Genomic DNA, 24464 nt, shown 5'->3' with positions numbered 1-24464 from the left:
GCACATAATAGGTTATGTCAGACTACTGGAAATAAAAGTATCAGATCGATCCATTGTTGGTTTTGGTCTTTAACAATAAAAAAAACAATACAGAACTTGTCTTATCGTTTCAACAGGAAAACAGAGAGCTCTGAGTAAAACTTAATCCACAGAGAGTGACATACCTGCAACAATAGCACTTGCTGTGAAAAACACAAAGTTGATGGGAACCACCTCTGTGGCATCAAACATTTTCATTGCCTGATTGAGAAATCTGTGGAGAGAGAAGAAGATGCGAGAGGTTCAGTGAGTATGACCCTGGTTACAGAGACAACATGCAGCGGCCTATTCATCCATCATAATACTGTACAGTGGGTACAATGTCACCATGTCCAATATCTTATTTTCCCCAGTTTGTTCAGGAACTGGAAAGCCAAAATTGCATCTAGCCTGCGGCGAGCATTGGGGATTCAAGCAATAAAAAAAGAGGCAGAAAGAGAGAGGAAAAAAAAAAAACCAAAAGTACACAGAAGCAGGGAGAGAAAACCTTGACTAACTTGATCTGGAAGCCGCAGGAGGCGACCATGACGACAAGCATGACGTAGAAGATGGGGTAGATGAACTGCAGCTGGCCTTTTATTGACTCTGTGATCATCCCTGACACAGCTTTCACTGAGATGACTGTCAGAGAGGCTGCAGCAACACAGAGAGACAGACAGAAAGACAGACGGGCAGACAGACAGCTCACTTCAGCTTCATTTAGTTTAGTACAACTTGAAGCAATAAAGAACTTCTTCATTGGCTCATGCTGATTTGTGGAGGTGGTTAATTGCCTCCTAGTGAGTTTTTGGTAAATTATTTTCTTCAGTCATGCTCTACTCAGCTCTTGATCGCACTTTATTTTATAGTCCGCTAATAAGACAGAGCAAGCCATACTGTGTATGTAATTAGACAAAAACTAGAAATAATATATTCTTTATTAGACCATATTAGAATTTATTAGAGGGTCATTTGGGACACATTACAACAGAACTGTACTGTAAACTAAAGTGTATTGTTTCCCACTATTAGACCCTTATTAGACTTCATTAGAGGGTAATTTGGGACACATTAAACTGTACTGTAAACCAAAGTGTATTGTTTCCTACTATTAGATCCTTATTAAACTTACTTAAGCAGTAATTTGGAACACAACACAGGAGAACTGTACTATAAACTTAAGTGTACTGTTTCCCACTGTAAGACCTTTATTAGACTTTATTAGAGGGTCATTTGGGACACATTACAAAATATACAGAACAGAAGTGCACGGTAAACTTAAGTGCACTGTTTCCCACTATTAGACCTTTATTAGATGATATTAGATAGTAATTTGGGACACATAACAGAACTGTACTGCAAACTAAAGTGCAATCACAAATCTGCTACGTCCCCATTTAAAAACAATACATGAACCATAAATGCCAAAATTTTAGAGGTAGAGAAATATTTTGTCTGTGGCTGACAGTGAGAAACAATACACTTTAGTTTACCCTCTATGAAAGTCTAATAAGGGTCTAATAAAGGGTCTAATACTGTCAAATAAAGTCTTTATCTAATTTGATACAAAGCACAGCATGTTACATCTCATTAGTGTATTGTAAAATAAAGTGCAACCCAGCTCTTAACTGAAACGATAAGAGAGCATGGGTCCATTTTTGGTAGCCAGGCAACAAAGCAACCGCTGACTACCTAAAACTGCTTAATCCACAACCTCTGCCCTCGATCGGGCAGCTTCCATTTGTTCATACCGAGAAGGGCCACCAGCAGCATCACAATGACAATGTGCTTCACATTCTTCCTCTTGTACAGATAGAGCAGGATGCAAAAGACGATGATCTCTATGAACTGTCGAAAGAGAGAGAGCATGCATGAGAGACACAAATCGTTAATGCATATTCCATTCCCTCAAACGCTGCACAGAAAATTAAAATCTGGACTTGCGCTCAAATTGTACTTTTACCGACCATTTTATCTGTATTACAGAGTGCTGCATGCAGGCAGTGAGCAGTGCGCTTTAATTGAAACAAATGACCATGGCAGAAAAATGAAATGAATTGCTGGACTTTAATGAGAAGGGCCCAGGGCTGTCCTGGTAAGTGCAACAGCATTCAAGTGTTCAAGGACCTCTGATATAACACCACATAGCTCTAATGGATGGAGAAGAAAGGAGTACAAAAGTAGAACTGACGGGGGAAAAAAAGGGCAAGCTGACCTTTAAATGTCTCTCAAAATCATCCCTGTGTCTCTCTAAATGTTTAATAGAGGGCTTATCTCAAGATTTCATTATTCTTTTTGGAAAGACCAGGGTCATTTGCAAGAAATACCATTTAACGCTACGCACCCTGGGAACGACACCGAGAGTGCTGAACAGTCCTCTGAGATGAAATCATTTGATAATAATATGACCTCTGGAAATAATGAGGAGACAGTGATAGATATTTCATTTTCCTCTGATTAATCACCACCTACAGTTAATCCCATACTGTTGGAGGTTGATGAGTATTCACAACACACTGCCAGAAATGGACAACAGCATAGCCTTTTCCACACCATCAATCACCACAGCCAGAGGCAGCAAGACTATCTCAATTTGAAAACATCTGTCCATCCATCCATCCATCTGTGATTTCCAAGTATCTCTTGTTTTCCATCCGGCGGCTGCTTTTGTCTTCTCGGAGTGTGTTTGCATTGGTTCACACACACACAGAAGACTAGACTCAAGAGAGGAATGTGGAATATGGTGGAGAGCGATGCTGTGCAGTGAATAATGATGGCACTGCGAGCCGGGGCGGGCACACAGTCACTGTTTACACCACTGGCTAGCACCCCTGATGAGCTGCTAGCTGTTATCCTTGTAGATTCATCTCTGCTTGCTTTAATGGATTATGTGCAGATAATCAGTTGTTCTGCACACAGTAAAGAGAATATTCAGGATTTTGGGGAGAGATTTGGTGCGATAATATGGAGACAAAAATAATAAGTTGAATCAACACCTCTGTGACTGTTCACAGTTGATTATACACTTCATGGAAGGATATAAGCATACTTATAAAGCATTATAATCTGTGTGTAGCACTGCAATTATAGGGACTCATCAATATTTACATGCTATATAACAACAACACATTATAAAGCATTTTATAATGACTCAAGCATTATAATTTGTCATTATTGCTATTCACTTACTGACATAATCAGGAGGGATAGATATTGAGAGTCAGTACTAAATAAAGCTGCAACAATTCGATTTTTTATCAATTATTGAATTAATTGACAACTATTTTGGTAATCAGTTAATCGTAATGTAAAAAATCTCTGATTTCAGCTTTTCAAATGTAAATATTTTCTGGTGTCTTTTGTCCTCTTATGAGAGTAATCTTAATGTCTTTGTGTTCTGGACATAACAAGACATTAGAGGATGTCAACTTGGGCTTTAGAAAACAGTGATCAGCATTTTTTCCATTTTCTGACATTTTATGGACCAAAACACTAATCAGTTAATAATCGATTAATCAAGAAAATAATCAACAAATTTATCGTTGGTTAAAATAATCATTAGTTGAAGCCCTAGTACTAAACTGGTACCAGTTCCTGATTTGTCAGCAATGAAATTCCGATAAGCACCTGGCTATTTGTGTGATGTTAATTTGCGCTAACGTTGCTGACATTTTCTAATTCTTAACTGTTCCCTCATGATGACAAAGAACAGAGGACAGAGAAGTTAGTACAACCATAAACAACTCTCAGCAGGGTTATTTCTTGTGATTTGTCTCTTATCTGTCTCTGTTATGATAATAAAGTAGCCCATCTTTACCTGTCTGAAAATATCAGAAAGAACTGACATACAAAAAAAGTTGAATGTCACATGTTGATTTAGAATTCAAATGAATGAATGAATTATCAATGAAGTTTCAAACTATGCGGTACAGCCCTGAAATGTATGGCATATTTGATTAACAGTGTCCTTTTCTTCAGTGAGAAACACCATAGTTAACCATAACCATTAACCATAGTTAAGGTTAGAGTTATATTAATAGGGAAATTAATTTCTTTTCATAACAGCCAAAGCTAACTTACTTAAAATGATTATAATGAATTAAAACAGTGATTATAATGCAACATAAAAAGATTATATTTAAAAACAATGCTATGTTCATGCCAAGTGCAAAAGGTTAACCTATGAAATAAACACTAAAACATCACAAAACATGTCAAAACAGCTTTTTTTCTTTCAACGTGTGTTAAATGAATGAATCAATGCTTCAAAAATTCAAAAAGTTCCAGTATCAGTTCAAGGATGAGTCGATAATGGCTGCTTGTGACCCAACTTAAAACTCTGAGGTTGTAAGTGTTACCATGTTTTGTGATGTTTTATTGTTTATTTCAAAGGTTAACCTATTGAGTTTGGTGTTTGCATGTTAAGTGTCTGGTGTGGCCTCTACCACAAGCTGGGCGATGTTGTACTAAAGTTGTAATATTGAGGGACAGTCAAGAGAAACCGTCTCAACATTAAAGCTCATTTGAAGCAACTACAGAAAGAGTAGTTGGTTCGATGTTGGGTTTTTCATGTTGCTTTATGAACATTTATAATGCAGCACACTGCATTAGCTTTGTTGCTGTCATATTTTGTTCAGATCCTTGTCGCCAGGTAATGATACAATCGCGACTTCATTTTCAACGTTGTGTAATTATGAGCTCGTAGCAGCTAGCGTGCTCAGACCATAACATTGCCTGCTGGGCAGTGATCTGAGATCCACAGATAATGTTACACTTTGCATTACTGCACCAAATTACTTAATTAATTAATGATTAATCGTAAATTAACTAAAAGATTTGCGCTAATAATGCATACCATGCTGTTAAGCCAACCTAAATAACAACAGGATAAACTGCGTCATCTTTACAGGCCTCATGAGAATTACAATACACTGTGATCCGAGTTATGAGGTATTATGACACTTGGCCTTATAATGTAGTGTATGTGTTATGATTATTGTTATAAAGCATTATGTATGTTTATTAGTGTACAATACTTTAAGCAGATTATAACTTAATATAAGATTACTTTATTTGGGGTGATTTTGTATGATGGTTAGTAGAAGTAAATACAGTGTAAAATGAAAACTACAGATAAGAAACGCAGTAGGCTGCAGATCTTCAGATGTGTTAAAGACGTTCACTAGTAGTTCCCTGAACAACAGATCAAAGGTGTCACACCTCACTTGCACAAAATAGTGCTTCTCTTCACTCCTCACTCTTGAATTACACAAAGCAGCGTGTTTCTACAAGAGAAGTTTAACCTGAAAGGTGGAAAACGCAGAAGCTCCCTCTCTCTGCCTGCTGCTATCATGGGAGTGCTGGGATCAATGGAAAAGCAGCAGGATGTGACCTTCTCCTGCACAAATCCTCCTTTAAAAACATCTGAGGTGTTTTCAGCCGAGACTCGTGTTAACATTTTGAGCTAACATTTACATTTTTTGTGATGAGTAGGTTTTGAGAAAAACACTTTATTTCAGCTCTGTACCAGTCGCTATGGTAACAGCTATGTTTATGCCATCCTTGCCTGAAGCGAAATTGGAATAGGAGAGGACATGGGTGAGTGTTAATGCACTCGCAGACCATGAGGTGGGGGCACTATTTTTTAGCACTGAGTGCAAAAACAGACAATCTTAGTTTTAAAGGACTGAACAGCCGTACAGAGGACTGAGCTCATCCATATGAGCTCTTTCTGTAAGGATTAATTACATCATCTCCAGAGGTCAGACTGTTCATCAACTGTACTTTGACTGTGACAGAGGATTAATAAAAAATTAATACTTTAATCAGCCCCTGGTCCTCCTCATGCTCCTCTCAACAAGGAGGTTATAGGTTGGGAGAAAATAATACCAGCTGCTATATAGTAACATGTTTAAGAACACTGCAGTAGTCTGCTGCTAAAAGCACACAACATAAAGCCTGGGTCTTCAACAGGAGGTCTGTGACCCTTTTTGGGATCCTCAGAATTACTGCAGGAGGGCTGCTACATTACTGTTTCCTAATTTCTTTTGATTTTTTTTTTTTTTCAGTTAAAATGTGCATGAAAATACATAATAACATCACCCTATGCATACAAACAAACAAACAAACAAACTTGTTTATACTCTAAATCACTACACAGCATCTATCCATAACTTACGTACTGGTGAAACATATTTACCAGTTAGCTGTATCATTATCCCAAGTGTACAGACACTCACAATAAACACACAATATTTAAATTGCATCGCTATGGGGTCTCACATTAAAGAATAACATAAAATGTAGTTTGATGATTGATTGTGAAGTTGTGTGGCATCATGGGAGTTGCTGTTTGCACTTTTAAACAACCACACACATCTGCCGTGACTCAGGCAGAAATCATGTTATGTTAATATTGTGTTGCGTTGTGTTGTGTTGTGTTGTTTTGTGATGTGTTGTAGCAGGAAAAGCACCATTACATTGAATAAATTGTGGATTTTTCTACATTTGAACATTGTTGGAAACTTTTGGGATAATGCATATATAGAGGTGGAAATATTACATATTATAGATTTAAGTGAGCCACAATGGATTGTTTTGTACTTTCTGATATACCTTCTGCCTCAGAAACCACCTACAAAAATACAGAGGGTGAGGCTAATGCACCTAACCTTAGCCATGCAACAACTACTAGTGAGCTTAGCAGCTATGGGTAAGCACTAATGTAAATGAGAGAAAACATGAAAATATTAAGTGCAATGTAGCAAGGGGTCCCCTGCACTGTCTCTCTAATAGCTAAAGGGTCCTTTTCCTGAAAAACATTGAGGACCCCAAATCAGTTTGGACATACAGACAGTAGGCTGGTAGGCCAGTTCACCAAAAACATGCTTACACATGTATTACTGGGCTCAGACAGGAGAGTTTTAAAGGGTTTTACATACAAGGTAAAGCAGGAAGTGCCAGCTGATGGCATAGTACTGGACCAGATGGGCTGTGATGTGTGTGGACGTGTGGGGAGCGAAGGTCACCAAGAGATACGTCCCTGTTATTGCCAGAGTGCCACCTGTGACAGAAAGAGAGCAGAGAGTGGTGAGACTGTAGTGGAAAGGTCTTTTATACTGGTTTGACAGATCCATTGACTCCAGCTCACCTGCACAGTCCTTTTGCACTTGGCAAAATCACAATCTATCTTATCCATTGTAAGGTTACCACAACCAGAATGTAACTGTCATTTTTAGTTTTCATCTTCTTTTCTTATTTTTAAAGCCGCAATATACAACATTTACAACAACTAGAGGTCGCAGTAAAGCACCAGCATCTCAGACCAAAACAGGTGTGTGCTTTACTTGCCCAATAAATGGCCTATTTCTCTTTTAAAAATCAGAAACATATCACAGTGAACTGTTTAACTGTAATATGAGAAAGTTTGTGATCAGGCTGTCATGTTAGAAAAGGATGCACGGAGGAAAGATTAGGACTCACCTGTATGCTCACATGCACTAACATGCATGCAGCACGCGATACTGTGCTTGGGATGACATTACTCTTATCAGTTCTTGACCAATGCTTTTTTCTATACCAATTTTGTAACATCCATTTTAACAAAAAGAAAATTACTTTACACAATTTTAGTACTTATTCAGGTGTAATATCACTTCATACTGTGCAACATTTCAGGCAGGTGAATTTTTAATTTTTAGTTTAAATGTATTATCATGTATTATCATTCAGCGTGCAATATTAATATTTCACTCAGGTGAATTTTAAATTCATTGTGCAATAATCAGGTGTATTATCATCATTTTATGTGCAATATGAATAGTCCCTGTGTGCAATGGTGTAAACTGAACAGCTCAGTTGCAGTTTCTCATATTTCCCCTGTATATAGTGTTCCTGTTTTTATTTTTTATATTTCCTCTGTTTAAATTATTCATATTTTTTATATTTCCTCTTACTTTCCGCTTAAATTTTTACATTTTATTTTTATATATTTTTATTGATGTTTCTTTATACTTTTGCTTTCCACTTTGCTTCTGTAACACTGTAAATTTCCTCCTTATGAGACTAATAAAGGAATAATGTTATCTTATCTTATCTTATTACGGTGCAGTTGCTCACTTCAAAGGAAGAAGCTGTTCAAAGGCCTGGAAGCAGTTGGAGCAACTTGACTCAACCTGGATAATGGACTAAAATGAAGACACTGATGAAATATCTGTACAGGATTACTACTAATTGTCAGTTGGAATATTAATAACATGCAGTAGTCTGTCGCTCTTTTGTCCCTCTGCAGTGGCTCCCTTTGGCTTTGACAACAAAACTACATGAAAATGAACGGTTATTTATTTATTTTTTTTTAATTTTTTGTTGTTGGCGTAAAGTAATTATATAAAGAAAATCGAGAATCTAATAATTTTGGCTGCTGACAGATTTGTTTTGGGTTTTTTTGGACAAAAATGGCTCTTGAAATTAAAGGTCGCTGATCCAAAGAAGAGAAATACTGTGTTCATGTGGTACTTGGAAATAGTGTGAGTGAGACCGCTTGCTTTCTAAGTGCTACAGAGCACAACAACACCCTCTTAGCCATCAGAAACGCTCTCTGTCTCGGCTCAAGGCTGTCCATCCCAGTGGTGGCGAGGAGGTGACAAACCGGAGACAACATGCTGAACAGACTCACTGATGAGCTAATGTTAGCTACACCAACAAGCTAACAAGCAGCACAAAGCTCACTTATTATCTGTGAAGAGTTTATCCTGTGTATAATGGCTCACTGATGCTGATGAGATTTTCATCTTAGGCACCAAAATTTGGTATCAAATGACAAGACATTTGATAGGATCAAAGCAATGTGCCATAAAAATATGAAAGTTTGATACCCGGCCCTGTGAGGCTTAATATCCTATATTGCACCTTTAAGTATCATCCTTTACATCTTAGATCTGCTGTTGGTTTTTACAACCCTTTGTAAATGGTGCAGTGCTGAAAAACAGCTTGCTCTCAGTGATTTCCCCCTCTGTAAATAAAACATTCATGCAATTAAATGTTTCAAACATGTGGCTGATAAAGTCACTCAGCAATTACAAGACAATAGTGAAGCTGGCAAAAAATTGCTCATGATTTATCCAGTAAAGCAACAATATGCAGGGCTGTGTAGCGCTGATATTAATTTCCAATCTAGCAGCTGTAATGATCGTCATTGTGACGACCATCACAATCATGTCAGTTAACAGCAGGAGCTGCAATTTGCCATGACAAACAATAGCTTTTTATAAAACAATAAAATAGGATAGGTCTGATGAATAGATTGTACTTTTTCTCTCTGCTGGCAGCACTTAGGCTGATTTCTATCTCAGTCAAACTAAAATATGTTTCCTCTGATACAGGATGTTTTTCAAACTGAGATAATCTGTGAAATCGCTTTGATATATCTGGACAAGATGTTTCTTCTTAAGTCAAACACATCTATATCTGCAAGTATTTGTGCTTACCAACAATGTCAGAGGCACGCACCGTCTCCTTGAGGAAAACCACAGATATGACAGCGCTGGCTGAGGAAGAGAAAATATATCCCTGTTAGTTTAACTGCTAATAAAACATGATGCACTTGCTATTCAGTCAAGTAGAATATTGCCTGAACTCGAACACTGTATGTTTTTTAAAAAGCAATTTAACACAGCCCAGACACCAGATGATTTAAATTGTAGATTGAAAACAACTTGTTCTCTGTTGTTGATCACAAACACATTACAATCAATGCTCGTCCCTTGACAATAAAAAACATAATTGGTGTTCAGCCATTTTTGGTAACCTCATATTCTGGAGTGATTTATTTTATGATGCAACAAGTCAGTTTAATCACAAGCAAGGTCATATACTTGATTGAATATTGACTTCATAAAAATACCAATTACATCAATATTATTGCAAACAGAATACACTGCTGGCTGTATACATGCATATTGTAATTACATGAGGAGTAATCAGCTTTACTGTGCAGCACAATGCAGAAATAGCACTGTAATTTCTCATACTGTATATGTTGTATGTACACACAAACTGCACACATGCACACACAGTGAGATCAGTAGGGGAGATCCGGGAAGGTAGTACCACTTTTTATTTGAGCATCAATAACTCAGGGCCCTTTTCCACCAAATAAGCACTGGTTCTTCAACTGGTTCCTTGGTGCTATCTAATGAACCACTTTTGAGTTGAGCCATTCAAATCAAGAGGGCTTTTCACACTGCATTGCACCCCAAGCTAAGGGCGCTGGTAGCCGTTGGCTAAAAAAAAAAAACCTTTCATGCTGGCACAATCCTGGCACATTTAGTGTAGGCCTTGCTGGCCCTGCTCTGGAGCAGCATTTGCCCTGACTTTGTGGGGTTATCCCCTGAAAATCCACTTAACCCAGGGCAAAGAGGTGCCAGTATGGAATGGGGCTAAACATTCTACTAACCTAGGGATAGTAGACGACGTGCAATATGAATTGTACAGCCGTGGGTTTAGCTTAATTTTGGGCTGACAATGTATCTGTGAAATAGAGCAGTTAAACCAGGTTTAACTATTAATCCAAGGCTATCCTAAGCCCTGGACTAAGAATATGTAGTGTGAAAAGCACTGAGGATGTCATCAATGAAGGGCCCACTTTGGTTCTCGAGGAAACCCTGTCATTTTTTTGGTTCCAGCTGGAAATAATGTTTTCAGGTTCTGAACCAGTTTATTTTTGGTAGAAATGCTCAGAACGTTTAAAAATTAGGTGCTTGGACTGTAATGTGGCTGGTTCCATGTTGGTGGAAAAGGCCAATCAGTGATTTATTTTTTTTTTGTGCTAGGTCTCTCAAATGTTGATATGCAGTACCCATATTTGTCGACTACAAATAAATTGGATGTCTACTACACAATCACAGATTATGTGATTTTATGTCAAATAAAAAGAGTTCCACTATTGCAACCTACCCCTGCACTCCACAGGGATAGATGTAACAAGGTGAAGTAATTTGCTGAATTAAGACTCACACTATCTGATTTATGAAATGTAGTGAAGTGTAGCTAACAATAACAACAACAACTGTTTTCAAGACGTAAATATTAACAAACACCTACAGAAGATACTGGGTGTTTTTATTGATTTATTATTATTATTATTAATGATAATAATAATAATAACAACAACAACAACAACAACAACAACAATAATAATAATAACTATTTATATAGCACTTTTCATACAAAAAGAAATGTAGAACAAAGTGCTTTACAGTCATAGATTGTAAAGTAGATTGGATTTATCATTAGGGATTTATTTGACCATTTCAAGGCTGGACTACAAAGTTTCTGAAAGGGATACAATGACACAGGATGTCTCCTTTGTTGTGACGGTACAATGCTAGCGTTAGCATGAACTTAACATTATCCTGTTCCGCTCAGCTCACTTCAGGGCTAACCTCATCAGCAGCTGGGAAACAACAGACAAGACTTTTCTTGGTGTTGAGAAGCTGCAGCATTTATTAATTGACACACTGTAACCTGAACTGTACATTTACTGCCAGATCAACAACTTTCTGCTAAGTTTAAGTTTCTGCTCCGCTATGAGCAGCATCGATAGTCGCTCTCGTTCACTTGTACACTACACAAACTAACGCACTGTCCTGTTCCTTAATGGAGCTATGCTATGCTTATGACAGTAAGCTTCAATGAAGTCCAATAATGTAATTATGTTGCAGTAAACTGTCATTCTGCAGGAATACACTGCTTTGTCACCGCAGTGTGAACTGTTACAGTTGTGGCAAATGCCAACGGTTGCCCAATGTGTGTAGGGTTTATGGGCCCAGAGCTGACAAAGCACGCATTTGACCCACACTTCATTTTGTGCCCAGTTTCCCTGCACACAATTTTTATCACATTATGAAACTGTTACAACTGTCCCCACCCCACGCAGCTATTACATAGCTAACTGTTTTAGTCTGTGATCTTGAAGGTTGCACGAATGCAAAGCATCAAATTAAACCAGAGAAGATTCTACTTTAGGTCAAACCATTGTGTCTACAATACAATGAGCACTAGGCAAAAACTATTTGTAAAAAAAAAGTGACATGCCACTTCTTTGGTGAGATGTTCTTTGGTGATGTTACAACTAGCCCAGGGTTACAACACTTCCCGGTCTCCCCTTCTATATCAGGCCACATAAATAGATACATGTACATATGATATACACACACAGTGCTTGACATGTTTATATTGATCAGCCTGATAAAATCTGTCAGCTTGCTTAGATAAATGGAGCTCATTAGGACTTCATAACACCGGCATCAAATTGCAGCAAGATGCTATTCCACGCCACATTCTTCATGGAGCCATTCATCAATATCATTGTCAAAAACTGCAATGGTGAAAAGCAATCAGTCTCACATGAGCTCAGCCTCAGATTAGTCTTCTTAATGTTTCCCTGGGATGTGCAGCGAACTGAGGGAGACGAATAAACATGCAGCATTTGGCTATCATAGAGACGGATAGCGAGGCAGGCAGACTTGCATGCCAACACACAGACATGCAGATAAACAAGCAGATACACAGATGGATGGCCACACAGGCCGACTAACTGCCCGAGACACAAAAACAAAGACAAACAGGCAGTGGACAGACTGACAGGGAGACAAATGGACATGAAAGTGACAGCAGCCTGACACAATGACCAGCTCAGTTTACATAACACACTGCTGGAGGTCCTCAACACTTCACACCAACACTGAGGGCCTCATTTTACATCCTGTTCTGTCATTATGTTGTTATATACTGTACATTCTGAGAAATAAAGGTTCCAACTAGAAGCATAAAGGGTTCTTCGACTTCTCCCTGCAAAAGAACCCTTTTTGGTTCCACTTGGGACCCTTTCAGAGAGTTCTCACTAGAATCCAAGACTAAGGGTTATATCTGGAACCATTTGTAAAAGGTTTTATCCAGAGTTTCCCATGAGAGGCTCTACATAGAACCCTTCTATGATTCCCTCCAAAACCTTCTCTAGGTGTTCTATCCAAACTCTTTTCACCCTCTAGGGGTGCTAACAAGAACTCATCAGGGGTTTCTGCAGAGAACCTCTTTATATTCCCTGGGTTTCATCAAGACCCAACTGAGGTAGAGAACACTTTTATATTCCAAGGGTTTTATCAAGAACCCGCCCAGGAGGTTATACCGAGAACCCTGTTATATTATGGTACAAAGAACCTTGACAAAAGAGTTCATCAAGGTACTTCAGAAGCAAGTAGTTCTGGGTAGAACTTCAGCCCTTCAGGAAGAACCCTTTTGGAACCCTTATTTCTAAGAGTGTATTGCACTAATGTTCCAGCAGAGCCAGCTGTGGCAGCTGTGCTTGCTGGGAGATTTTGGACATGTTTGCAGCGAGCAACCGCCAGGCAGTCAGACGGGCATGGAGGTGATGGCACACAGACACACAGACACACAAACAGACGAACTAAACAGAGAAATTACTGTAAAATGCTGAAACACAGACAGACAGACAGTGTGTGTGCAGGCTGTGCCACCATCATAAGGAGATTAGCCACAGAGCATAAACAGCTCAATATGTTGGAGACACGCAGCATGTCATGCATGGGATTACTGCGGTGCTGTGGCACGATGGACAGGTTCCAAACATGGATGTTAAAGGGACAGAGTTCACCACAAAATCAAAAATACATAAATTCCCCCTGGCCTGTATTGCTGTTTATCCATCCTTTTTTTTATTCTTTTATTTGCAGAGTTGTGGAGATGTCTACCTTCTGTCCGATATAAGGGGACTAGATGGCACTCAGCTTGTGATGCCCAAAGCCCTAAAAAAAATACATTTGAAAAATTCAAAACCAGCGTAAAACCAGGATAAGAGCAGCTTCATGTAGGAACTACTTTTGTTCCAGAGGACACAAAGTAGTTCCGGTTGATTCTAAAGTTCAAAGGTAAATCATGTGGACTTGAGTTTCAAATTAGAGAAAATGCTGAAGGAAAAGACTTTAACACAGACTTTAAAATACTTGGGAATGTCAAAACATTGGCCTTCATTCACCAAATTATTCTGTGTACAAACCTGATCTCTACCACACTCAATTACAACAAAGATATCATTTGATAATTATTTATTTATTGTGGTTTCTCTTGAGAACATGTATACCGGACCTGCAACTAATGATTATCTTCATTATTGATTAATCAGCGATTGAGGTGATTCATTTCCCAGAGCCCAAAGTGCGGTACAATCTACTGGAACTACTTAAGAATACACTTTCTTTTTGGCCAGTAAGAAAGCAGTTCCTATATGAAACACAACTCACTCACAACAAGGACTGGTGATTATCTTGAGCAACTGGGTCATGATTTCTAGAAAGAGACACTGGTTTTCAGAGCTATTTAGTCCCTTTATATGGGAGAGAAAGCAGACATCTCTACAGCTGATATCTCCAATCTCTGCAACTCACACCAAAGAAATCTAGCATAGTACAGGCCAGGGGAAATTGTGCTTGTGTTTATGTATTTTTGATTTTGGAGTGAACTGTCCCTTTAAACACTGACTACAGAGCACAATAGCAGTTTTTATGCAAAATTAATAAACCCCAGCCATGAAAAGCTTTCATATAAACAAAAAAACCCTAAAAATTCAAGTTGAATTAAAGCAAAATCCCCCCTGAACTCCCCTCAGAGGCTGTGAGTGTAAACAAGCCGGAGCTGATCGAACGTCTTTCAGAGGAAACGTCCAGTGAAAGAAGGCATGGACGCGTACGATGCCTCGGGGACAATACTGTCAAATTGGAAGTTTATAAAGACTCTCGTTGGTATTCTGATGAAACAGTCGGTAGTTAAATATTTCATACTGCGAGCATGTTCACATACACATTTAGGACTCCTTCATTGCCTCTGGGACCAGCTGGATCTAACAAGTAACCATAGCAACTCCATACAAAGTGAGATTCACACGGCTTGATAAAATGAAAAATGTGGCAACAGGAACCTCTGGGGTACACGTGCTTTTGTCACTGCTCCGATGTGTTTGTGGAGGTGTGTGTGTGTGTGTGTGTGTGTGTGTGTGTGTGTGTGTGTGTGTGTGTGTGTGTGTGTGTGTATCAGATCAGTCCTGCTTCTCTACATGTGCTTTCGCTCTCTCAGATGTGTAGTGATGGGTACCTCCCTGTGGGAATACACACCGTGTCAAACATTCTTTCACCACACGGATGTGACATGAATGGATGAAAGCAGTGAAAGTTGTGCTGTCACCTCACAGAGACGCTCAAATGTCTGAACTGTTGCCACATTGTACATATTGTATGTCGACACTGTCACACATGACACAAAATAGTGACATTTAAAAGCTCTCCTGTCATGTGAGCTTTCAGAAAATCTTCAATAAAAGACAAATGTTATAATAGACTGTATATGCTGCAGAGAACTTTTGTAATGTTGTGTTAGGGTAACGCAATATAAAAACCATTATTAACAAATAGTAAATTGATGCAGGCACTGCTACACACTTCTTGTGATTCATGGGTGATGATAAGAGATTATTTTTGTATGAGTTTATGCATTGTTTTTTGGGGGGAGAATCTTGCATATTTTGCCTTTAATAAACAATGAAATTATAGATTATTTGTGTTTACTAATTATCAGTAATTCTATATTTTATTATTTTCTCCTTAGTTTGTGTAATATAAAATAATTAGTTTATAAATTATACATGTATCACAGCTGATAATAAACACTCTCTCACATTCTATTTAAATTAGTATCCCCTTTATTGTAGGACACATTATAATATTTTATATACTTTATTCAGTATTTAAATGATTATCAGATCATTTGTAAACCTTTAAGAATTACAGAGAGAGTTTGACCAGATATTTGTGACACTTTGTTAACGGTTAATAATTAGTTTGGTAACAATCCATAAAATATTATTTGAACAGCTATTTTAAAGTTGCAACTGATGATTATAAAACTATTCGTACTTGTGCACATAACTTACAAACGTGAACTTACATGGGTACTTACACAAGTACCCTAATTATAATATTAACATAAACCTACCCAAGAGAGTTTTATTACCCAAGTAGTTTTGTGTCTTTATTTTGAAAATCTACCCCGGTGTTGTATATTTCTTATTGTTAGTTAGCTGCCACATTTGATGAGTTTGAAGTAGGAATGTGTTGACTATAAACATTATCTGGATGTTTATTGTTAAGCTTTGATTTTCAAAAGTGGGGGATGGCAGGAGGCACCAGGGGGGCCTTAAACTGGAGCGGAAGATAAAGGGGAAAAAAAAATCATTCATTCATTAAAAACAAAATCAGATATTATTATTATTATTGTTTATAATTATTTTGTTATTATTAGAAAATATAAATATTATATTATTATTAGTATTATTATATTAATTATTACTATTAAGTCAAGACATATTTTCAGAAGTTTTTTGTCCCATATTCATTGTAATAGTATCAATGCGTTTTTAAAGGTACCTTACAAAATTGGGGGCCTGGGCCATAAGCTAATGCTGTTCAGGGGAAAAGTTTGGCAACCCCTACTGTAAGGTTGTCACTAATGTTAATAAAACTTCAAATAGTTAATACATACTGTGTAGTAAGGCAGTCATGACTACTGTATAGTGGTGTAGTCACTGAGTACTCTCAAAACCCTGTTCACCCAATAACATTCGTCAATTGTCAACTTAAAGGTCTCAAATAAAACCAGTTAAGGGTTAATTAATTTAGGCGGGACCAACCATTGTTGCTGTTTACAAATGAGCTGCAATTAGATTGGACTAAACCATCCACAATCTTGTCTGAGTTGAAGATACTGTTTGACTGCAGTCACAAGACAAAGGCTTTCTTGCAGAAAGACAACAGTTTTCTTGCAGGCTGAGTGGGAGTCTTTCCATGTCTCAATACCCAAGATTCTGTGTTTTTTGTTGTTGTTGTTGTTTTGTTTAATTTTAGACTTTATTTTAGCAATAAAATAATTCCTCTAAAGTTTAATTACCTAATAATTTACCATTTATTAATGATAGTTATTATAATTATTTATAAGTATAATTATATTATTAAGTGTTGTCAATATTATCAAAATAACAAACATGAAATTATGAAAAGTTCTAAATTATGAAAAGTCCTAAACTTTGCAAAAAGTAACTTTTCTTTCTCATTAAATCCAAAGATCTTTTGGAGTTATGAAATCAGACTGCTTCACTCAGTGCTGAACAACACATCTTCATCGATGCTTCAGTGCTGCAGGTCTGACAGCTGTGAGCGATGCTGATGCAGTGCGCAAATCAGGTTTCTGTTTATTTCCACCACGCCAGCCTTCCTCCTCTTTTGCATGTGATGACATGGTATCTGACGGAAGGAGCCGATGCTCAGCTACATACAACAGCATCTGGGATGCTGCTGTCATTCCTAATAGAGACTGCTGGGCTCTGTGGATGGGGACAGTGGTAATTGCTCTCCGTGGAGCGTCAGAGTGGCAGTGTGACATGCAGGGACAGGCGGATGACAGCACCATCATCAGCTCTCCCCATCTCGTCCCTTTTCCTCCTCTGCCTCTGCTTCCCACTCAGTCTGTGCCTGTTGTCTTATTTCATTCAGATCCTTATTCTCTCCTCTTCTTCCTTCCACCTCACCATCTTCTCCTCTCAGCACCCACCCTCCTTCTCTCCTCTCCTCCACCCACTTGCCTCCCTCTTGTTTACTCACCCAAGGCCCCCTGCTGTCTGCCCCCCCCTCTGAGCCTTCACACAGCTCTTGGAAAACAGGCACAACAGCGCAGCAGGAGTGGTGAGTGTGTGTATGTGTGTTGGCCTAAGAAGCTGGTCAAAAAAATCCTCTAGACCAGGGTGATCTTACACATCACTACAGTTATGCACGCATTTGTGTGTGTGTGTGCTCATTTGCGTACAGTGAGTCAGCAGGAGGTGAGCGGTGGAGTCACGATGGCAGACAGCAACCTGCACATTTTCCCACCGCTCCACTTGTTAGCCGTGAGGAGGACAGAGCGTGTCACGGCTGCAGACACCCCCCACCCCCCCACCCCTTTCACCTCTTCATCTGTGGCTTCATTAATTCTTCAGGACGCTCTTTCAAGACACTTCAGCTGCATATTATTCATGCACACTCCCATGCAACACCAGTGGGTAACAACTGCTGCTTTTTATAGGGATAATAATGATAGTAAAATGGAAATGAGCACAGAAATCGTTGAAGGGATAGTTTGGATGATTTGAAGTGGGCTTGTCTGAGGTATAGTGAGGATAATTGGTGTATTAGCTACAGTGGATGTTGGTCGACCTGCCCTCAGTTTGGAGAAGCAGACAGGGGTACCAGCACCAAAAAACAGATTTTACCCACTTCGAAAAAGGACCATTAAAAAAATCTATATAATCTTAAGTGCAAGTTATAATTAGAATATTCTCAACACTTTCCCTTGTCATCAGACAGTGTTTTTTTTTGCTGGGGAACTGCTGTTATATAAGCTGAATATCACTCACTCTCACTCAACCAGACTCCATTGGCAAAATCAGTCATTTTACCTTGCAGAATGTGAGAGCTGCTGGCTCAATTGGTTAGTTAGTGTGTGTTATTGAGTAACGTCTGTGCTTTAAAATGTTAATTCGGATTCACCAAAGTCACATAATAACACAAATCCGTGATCCATCGATTGAAGCAGTGGCAGACCAACAACTCTGATTTCGCAATGGGAGTCTGGTTGAGCGAGTGACAGATAATTTGGCTAATATAACAGCTTTTTCCCATTGGAAAAGTCTCTCTTACAGCAAGGTAAAGAGCTGAAAATTTTCTAAATATAGTGCACACTTAAACTAATATTATTCAGTCAAGGCTCCAGAGGTGGGTCACTAGACTAGATTTTATTTGGGTCTCAGAATAAACAAAAAAAAAAAACTTTTATAAAGCATTTAAAATGTGTATATTATTTTACTGATGAGAGGAAAAAACAAGAGCTTGTTAATTCTGTCTAAATGCACATTTTGTCTAATTTATGAAGCAGGCTAAAATGTCGTATGTTGTTTTCCTGATTAGAGGAAATAAAAATGATGAGATATCCTGTTAACTCAGCCTAAATGCCTTTATTTCTCACTTAAGTTTTAACACAAGTTAACATTTTCAATAAAGCATGGATGTGGAAATGGCAGTAAAAATGGTCAGAAATGCACAAATGCACTCTTCCCAAAATTTATTTATTTACTGGCTTATTGTGATTGAGGTCGAGATGATATGTGACTTTTAAAAAGTGGATCCTCAGGAAAAAAAGTTTGGAAAACGCTGCTTTAGATGGACCTTTTTTTTAAGGGGCCAGTGTTATTTATCCATCTAGATGGAGTTTTGGAGATATCGGCCATAGAGGTGTCTACCTTCTCGCCAATATAATGGGACGAAATGCTGCTCAGCTTCCTGCAGTAGAATCTACTGGAACTACTTTCTTCCGGAGAGAAAACAGTCCCAACATGAAACTGCTCACAACATGGTCTGTTTATGAACTGTCCCTTTAAGTGTTTTTTTTTTTTTTTTTCCTGCTGACCGTGTCCACAGCAGTTCATTGCTTAGCTTCACTGCTGGTCCTCTTGCTGCTCCTCCAAACCGAAGGTGTGCTGACCTCCATCTGCTGCAGGTAATACGCTGACTACCTCATACAACCCCACTTCAAATAAGGTGAACTACCCCTTTAATACCTGTGGCTTCAAACTGAGTCATCATCATGTCAGCTTTTACACACAGTTGACAAAGCATTCTGAGGTCACAGCTCTCAGTAGTAGTACAGTACTTTAGTGCTGTTATTCTGGTAAAAACATTTTATAAAGTAATTGCTCACTGAAGCAAATACAACACTATGCAAAACTACAATGAACAAGAGGTGCAGCCTTCTTAACAAGATTTGTGGTTTGGTTCACTGCTTTATTTAAACCATTCATCCACTTGCTAGACGTGACTATAGGAAAATCGTTTGAAGCGTCAGGCTAATAGCTGTCATTAATATCCATGACTCACTACCACCTCCAGCGTGGTGAGTGATGAGTGGCGGGAGGGAAGAAGTGAACCTGTTCAATATTTAACCTGTGTTTAGAGTGTTTGCACTGAGCAGGCTGCCAGCTGTAGCAACCGGGCTGGCTTTGTTTTGATTGGCTAATGAATCCGGCTCGGCTCATGACAGCTTCAGCTCACACCGCGGGCTGTAAAAATGATCATTTCTGGAGTGGGATGCTGGATTTATAATGTCAGGGGTAATTGGACTTCCTGAATCAGCCATAAAATGTGAAGGGTGGAAATGTACATATTCACCTCCTGGGTCCAGCTGGGTATATACTAGGATTTGGAAGGACTGACAAAAATATGATGTGCACCTCCACACTGACCCGCCGTGATCATAAGGTCCTGGACTTAATTTATTCTCAAAGCAGCGCCATCAAGCAACAGTTGAGTTTCTTTTTAAAGCACATGTTTGTAAGCGTGAGAGACTCCACTGAATGAGGTGAGGACCTATCAGCCTTGCCAGTGTAGGTAGATGTGTAGTCGTGATACACAGGGTGGAAAACTACTACTACTGCAGTTACACAACATCATTAATGCAGTTCATTTTCACGGCCTGTTAGCTGAACAAGGTGCTGTTAACATTTGTTTTGTGCACATCTACATATCAGGATACACACTGATATTTAAAACATATGAGAGTAGAGATACACCAGAGCAGTGTCACAGTTTCACGCTTTTGGATGTCAACACTCAGCACTCTCAACATCAAGCAAAAACTCTCAGTTCTAGAAGGTTTTAGAGTAGAGGTTTTCAAAGTGGGAGGTGAGGTGAACAGATATGAAAAAATATTACAAAATGAGATAAAATACAAGAGTCTAAATGTGTGTAATTGGGTCAAAGAGATAGTTCAAAGATATACTTTGGGGGAATTTTGCTTTCTATTTCCAAATTTCACAGAGGCAGAAACTAATAAATGTCTTTTTATGTGTTTGATGAAGTCTGAAGTTATGTAAGAGAAATATTAGGCTATCTTGACTCATTTTCTGAGTGTTTGTGGAATGAAATAACATAATTCTGATCCCATAGACATACAGCAAGAATATATAATATCTTGCCTTCCTATGTATTCCTATACCTGTGCATTACCTTCACACCATCCTGACATTTCACTGCCGTATATATTTTTTTAAAAAACAAACCAACAACGTAAAAAGTGAGCTCCTGGTGATAGAAGTCATTGTATGACATTCTCTAGCCCACAATTCTGTGTGTCTTAATGTGAAATTAGCCTACTTAGAAAACTCTTGCTGGGTTTAAATATTTATGGCCCACACAATAATGAATAAATAAGGAATAATTACACTTTGCTGTGGTGCTACACATTAATAAGCTAAAGGGAGATTATGTGCAGTTGGTGGTGGCCAACTGGCAATTGAATAAAATCATGTAGCTAATAAACTGCTTTTGTAGTTGGAAGAATATATATATATATATATATATATATATATATATATATATATATATATATGTATATGCATATATTCAACAGTACAGCTGAAGATCTGACAGGAAATAGACAGAGAGAGTGGGGGGGGGGCAACCCGAGCAAAGGGATGCAGGTTGGTATCAAACTGAGGCCACTGCTGTACTCAAGGCTCATTTATGCTCCCTTTACATATGAAAATAGACACATACATAGTTTTTAAATGACATCATTTAAGTGACTGTCATGTTTAAGTGACGACCGTCACTGCCCACATACTTTACATACATTGGCACGGATGTTAAGGAATACAGATTCAACCTTGAAAGAAAGTCAAAAGTTGCCCCGAAGAAGAAGAGTCAAAAGTTTCTGATAATGGCAAACATGGCGACAGTGGAAGAGCTTGCAATAATGTTTTGCCTCTTGAGAAATAGGCAAAAACAAAAATATTAAGGATACATCTAACTAGTTTTCTCTCCTCAACAAACTCCAGGTTAGGGCTAGTATCAGATGCTTGTAAGTAAAACCCCCTAGACTTTAAAGTTCCCGCACCAATGATGAGATATCTCGTCAGCTGCTCTTTTCACTGCCAAGTTTGACATCTTTGGCTAAATCCTTCCTTTCTTGTCCAATTTTCCAGTAAATGGTAGATGGATCCATATTGGTGTGGTACTTGTCCGGATTGGATTCAAAATATCGTGACAACATTATATTCAGAAAAACTTTTCAGTAACACTGAGATGGACTGTTGACAAACTGTCCACATGCATCCATCTGTTTTTGATGTAAAACTGAAAGTTTGAAACTGGAACAATGCTGTGTTATTTCTTGGAGTGACTGTATAAAAACACTTTGTATGGAAATTTCTATCTATACTGTACTATAGCTCCCATTCTGTGCTGAAAATACATTTTTCAGATGTCACACAAAAGTAAAACCTGTCAGACTTTCAGCACACACAGTAATGCAAGTGTTGAGCATGAAAGGCCTGTTTATGACAAGATCAGAAGCCAAACAACAGCCTTCACATGCCAATGATTCCTGTTATTCCCAGAGGAAGCAACCTTTTCTCCTGCCTGCCTTCATGCATGGATGATGTATGAAGGGAAAAAAGGTCACACTTACCTATGACAGACACACAGCCCAGCGGGGCTATGAGCGATGCTGGGGCAAAGCCATAGGCGGCAAAGTTCCCCAGCTCCCCGATACCCATGAGAACCACACCGCACCACCACATGGCGGAGGTGTAGTAGGGCTTAGAGCCACGCTGAGCCTGACGGACGTGGGCATATTTCTGTGAGGAGGAGAGGGAACAGGAGCCCGGGGCTTCAGTCAGATTAAGTAGGTCCAATAACTGGAGAGCTGCACAAGACAAACTCAAACATACACCACACAACACACCAACTTTACAGCCATACACAGCCAAATACAAAACACCTGGAAAATAAGGTACACTTTTAAGGGACAATTCAGTCTAAAATCAATATAACTTAGTTTTGCTCTTACCCATAGTGTTATGTGTCCATCTAGATTTTTTTTTTCCGAGTTGCAGAGTTTTGGAGATATCTCTCCACTAAATTGGAACTAGACAGCCCTTTACAGTGAGCAGTTTCATGCCGGAACTATTTTCTGTCTATCAAACTACACCTGCCAACCGTATCACAATGCAGAAGGAAGCGTGCCTCTACTCATGTAAGAGAGGCTTGTGCTCATCATTATAGCACGAGATGCAAACATTAAAAATAACTGAGGCCAGTTTGATGACAGGGAATACACTACAGAGGTGATTTACAGTGGTTCCAACCAGGACTCTGACTTCAGGGACGACAAAGACATGGTGGGTTCAGGGACAGGAGAGTCATGAAGGGGGAGAGAACCGAGTTTGTAAAGTTAATGTGTAATTATACACTGTCCACTATATAAAGCAAGGGCCTCACACTGGCAGCCTGGGATGATGTCAAAAATATAATATGTATACATATTTTAATTATTTTTTTATTGTTGTTTCAAAGCAATTTAAACTACCCCTTCAGATGAATACTAATTAAATGAAAACACAATTGCATGTTGCAACTTAGTGATATTCTATATACAGAAAAGAATGATCGGTTAAAGTTTTCACCACATACTTTGTGATGTTTGATGATAGTACAGACAAAACCCACAACACTAAGGCATTTTCATCAGGGATATTAGTGACCAATCTGAAGGAACAGAAAAACAGAGTTTGTACAAATGTACAGAAACTGCTGTTTGTATTTTTTGTTTTTTTTTTTGTTTTTGCATGAATGATGAAAATATGCAATGAAAACAAAAAGTGCATTTCCAGAAATATTGCACTTTCTTTGCAGCACCTGAAAGTTGAAGCCTCCATATGAGATGACAACACCATCAGTGGCTCCAAGAGTCTGAGACCCGATATAGATTTTTTTTCTTTCATGAACTGTTTTTGAACAAGACTGTTAGCATTGTTGCTAGCATTACTCTGTAATGTAGCACAGCGTTATAATGTTACTTAGAACACACTCTTTCAGCCCTGGATCTCAAAGCATTTTCTGATGCTCCAAAACATATATATTTAAATAATTCATTTAATCTTTAACATGCGACAAGTAGTTGGCTAATGGCCCGACCTCACAAAAATCTTTAGCTGGGGGCAGCCCTAGTTCCTACATGAAACTGCTCACAGTAAAGACTGCATAGTATCTTGAGTAACCAGGTCATGATTTCTGGAGAGACATTGCTGTTCCTTTTTTCTTGTAACGTAATTTTTGCCACTTTGAGCACCACAACCTGAGTGTAATCTAGTTCCTTTACATTGGAAAGAAGGCAGATATCTCTACGACCGATATCTCCAAACCTCCTCCGCTCACACGAAAACTATCTAGATGGATAAATAGCATTGCAGGTTAGCGATAGACCAATTAATCAGTTGGCCGATTATACAACAA

The 24464-nt window shown here is 38.6% G+C and overlaps 1 protein-coding gene across 1 annotated transcript in view; it reads right to left on the bottom strand.

Annotated features, from left to right (window-relative positions):
* Window positions 1–24464, bottom strand: part of nipal2 (NIPA like domain containing 2) — a 56453-nt gene that overhangs the window by 10851 nt on the left and 21138 nt on the right. Inside the window, exons 3-8 of the mRNA XM_084725938.1 lie at window positions 22639–22807; window positions 9504–9563; window positions 6960–7081; window positions 1770–1866; window positions 537–672; window positions 165–253 (exon numbers count right to left, since the gene is read on the bottom strand). Coding sequence (XP_084582064.1) covers window positions 165–253; window positions 537–672; window positions 1770–1866; window positions 6960–7081; window positions 9504–9563; window positions 22639–22807 — 673 coding nt within the window. The remainder of the gene's footprint in view (window positions 1–164; window positions 254–536; window positions 673–1769; window positions 1867–6959; window positions 7082–9503; window positions 9564–22638; window positions 22808–24464) is intronic.

The sequence above is a fragment of the Lutjanus erythropterus genome, chromosome 9 (assembly GCF_056507025.1).
Source record: "Lutjanus erythropterus isolate fLutEry1 chromosome 9, fLutEry1.hap2, whole genome shotgun sequence".
Taxonomy (NCBI): domain Eukaryota; kingdom Metazoa; phylum Chordata; class Actinopteri; order Lutjaniformes; family Lutjanidae; genus Lutjanus; species Lutjanus erythropterus.
This window is presented reverse-complemented; position numbering and strand designations above follow the sequence as displayed.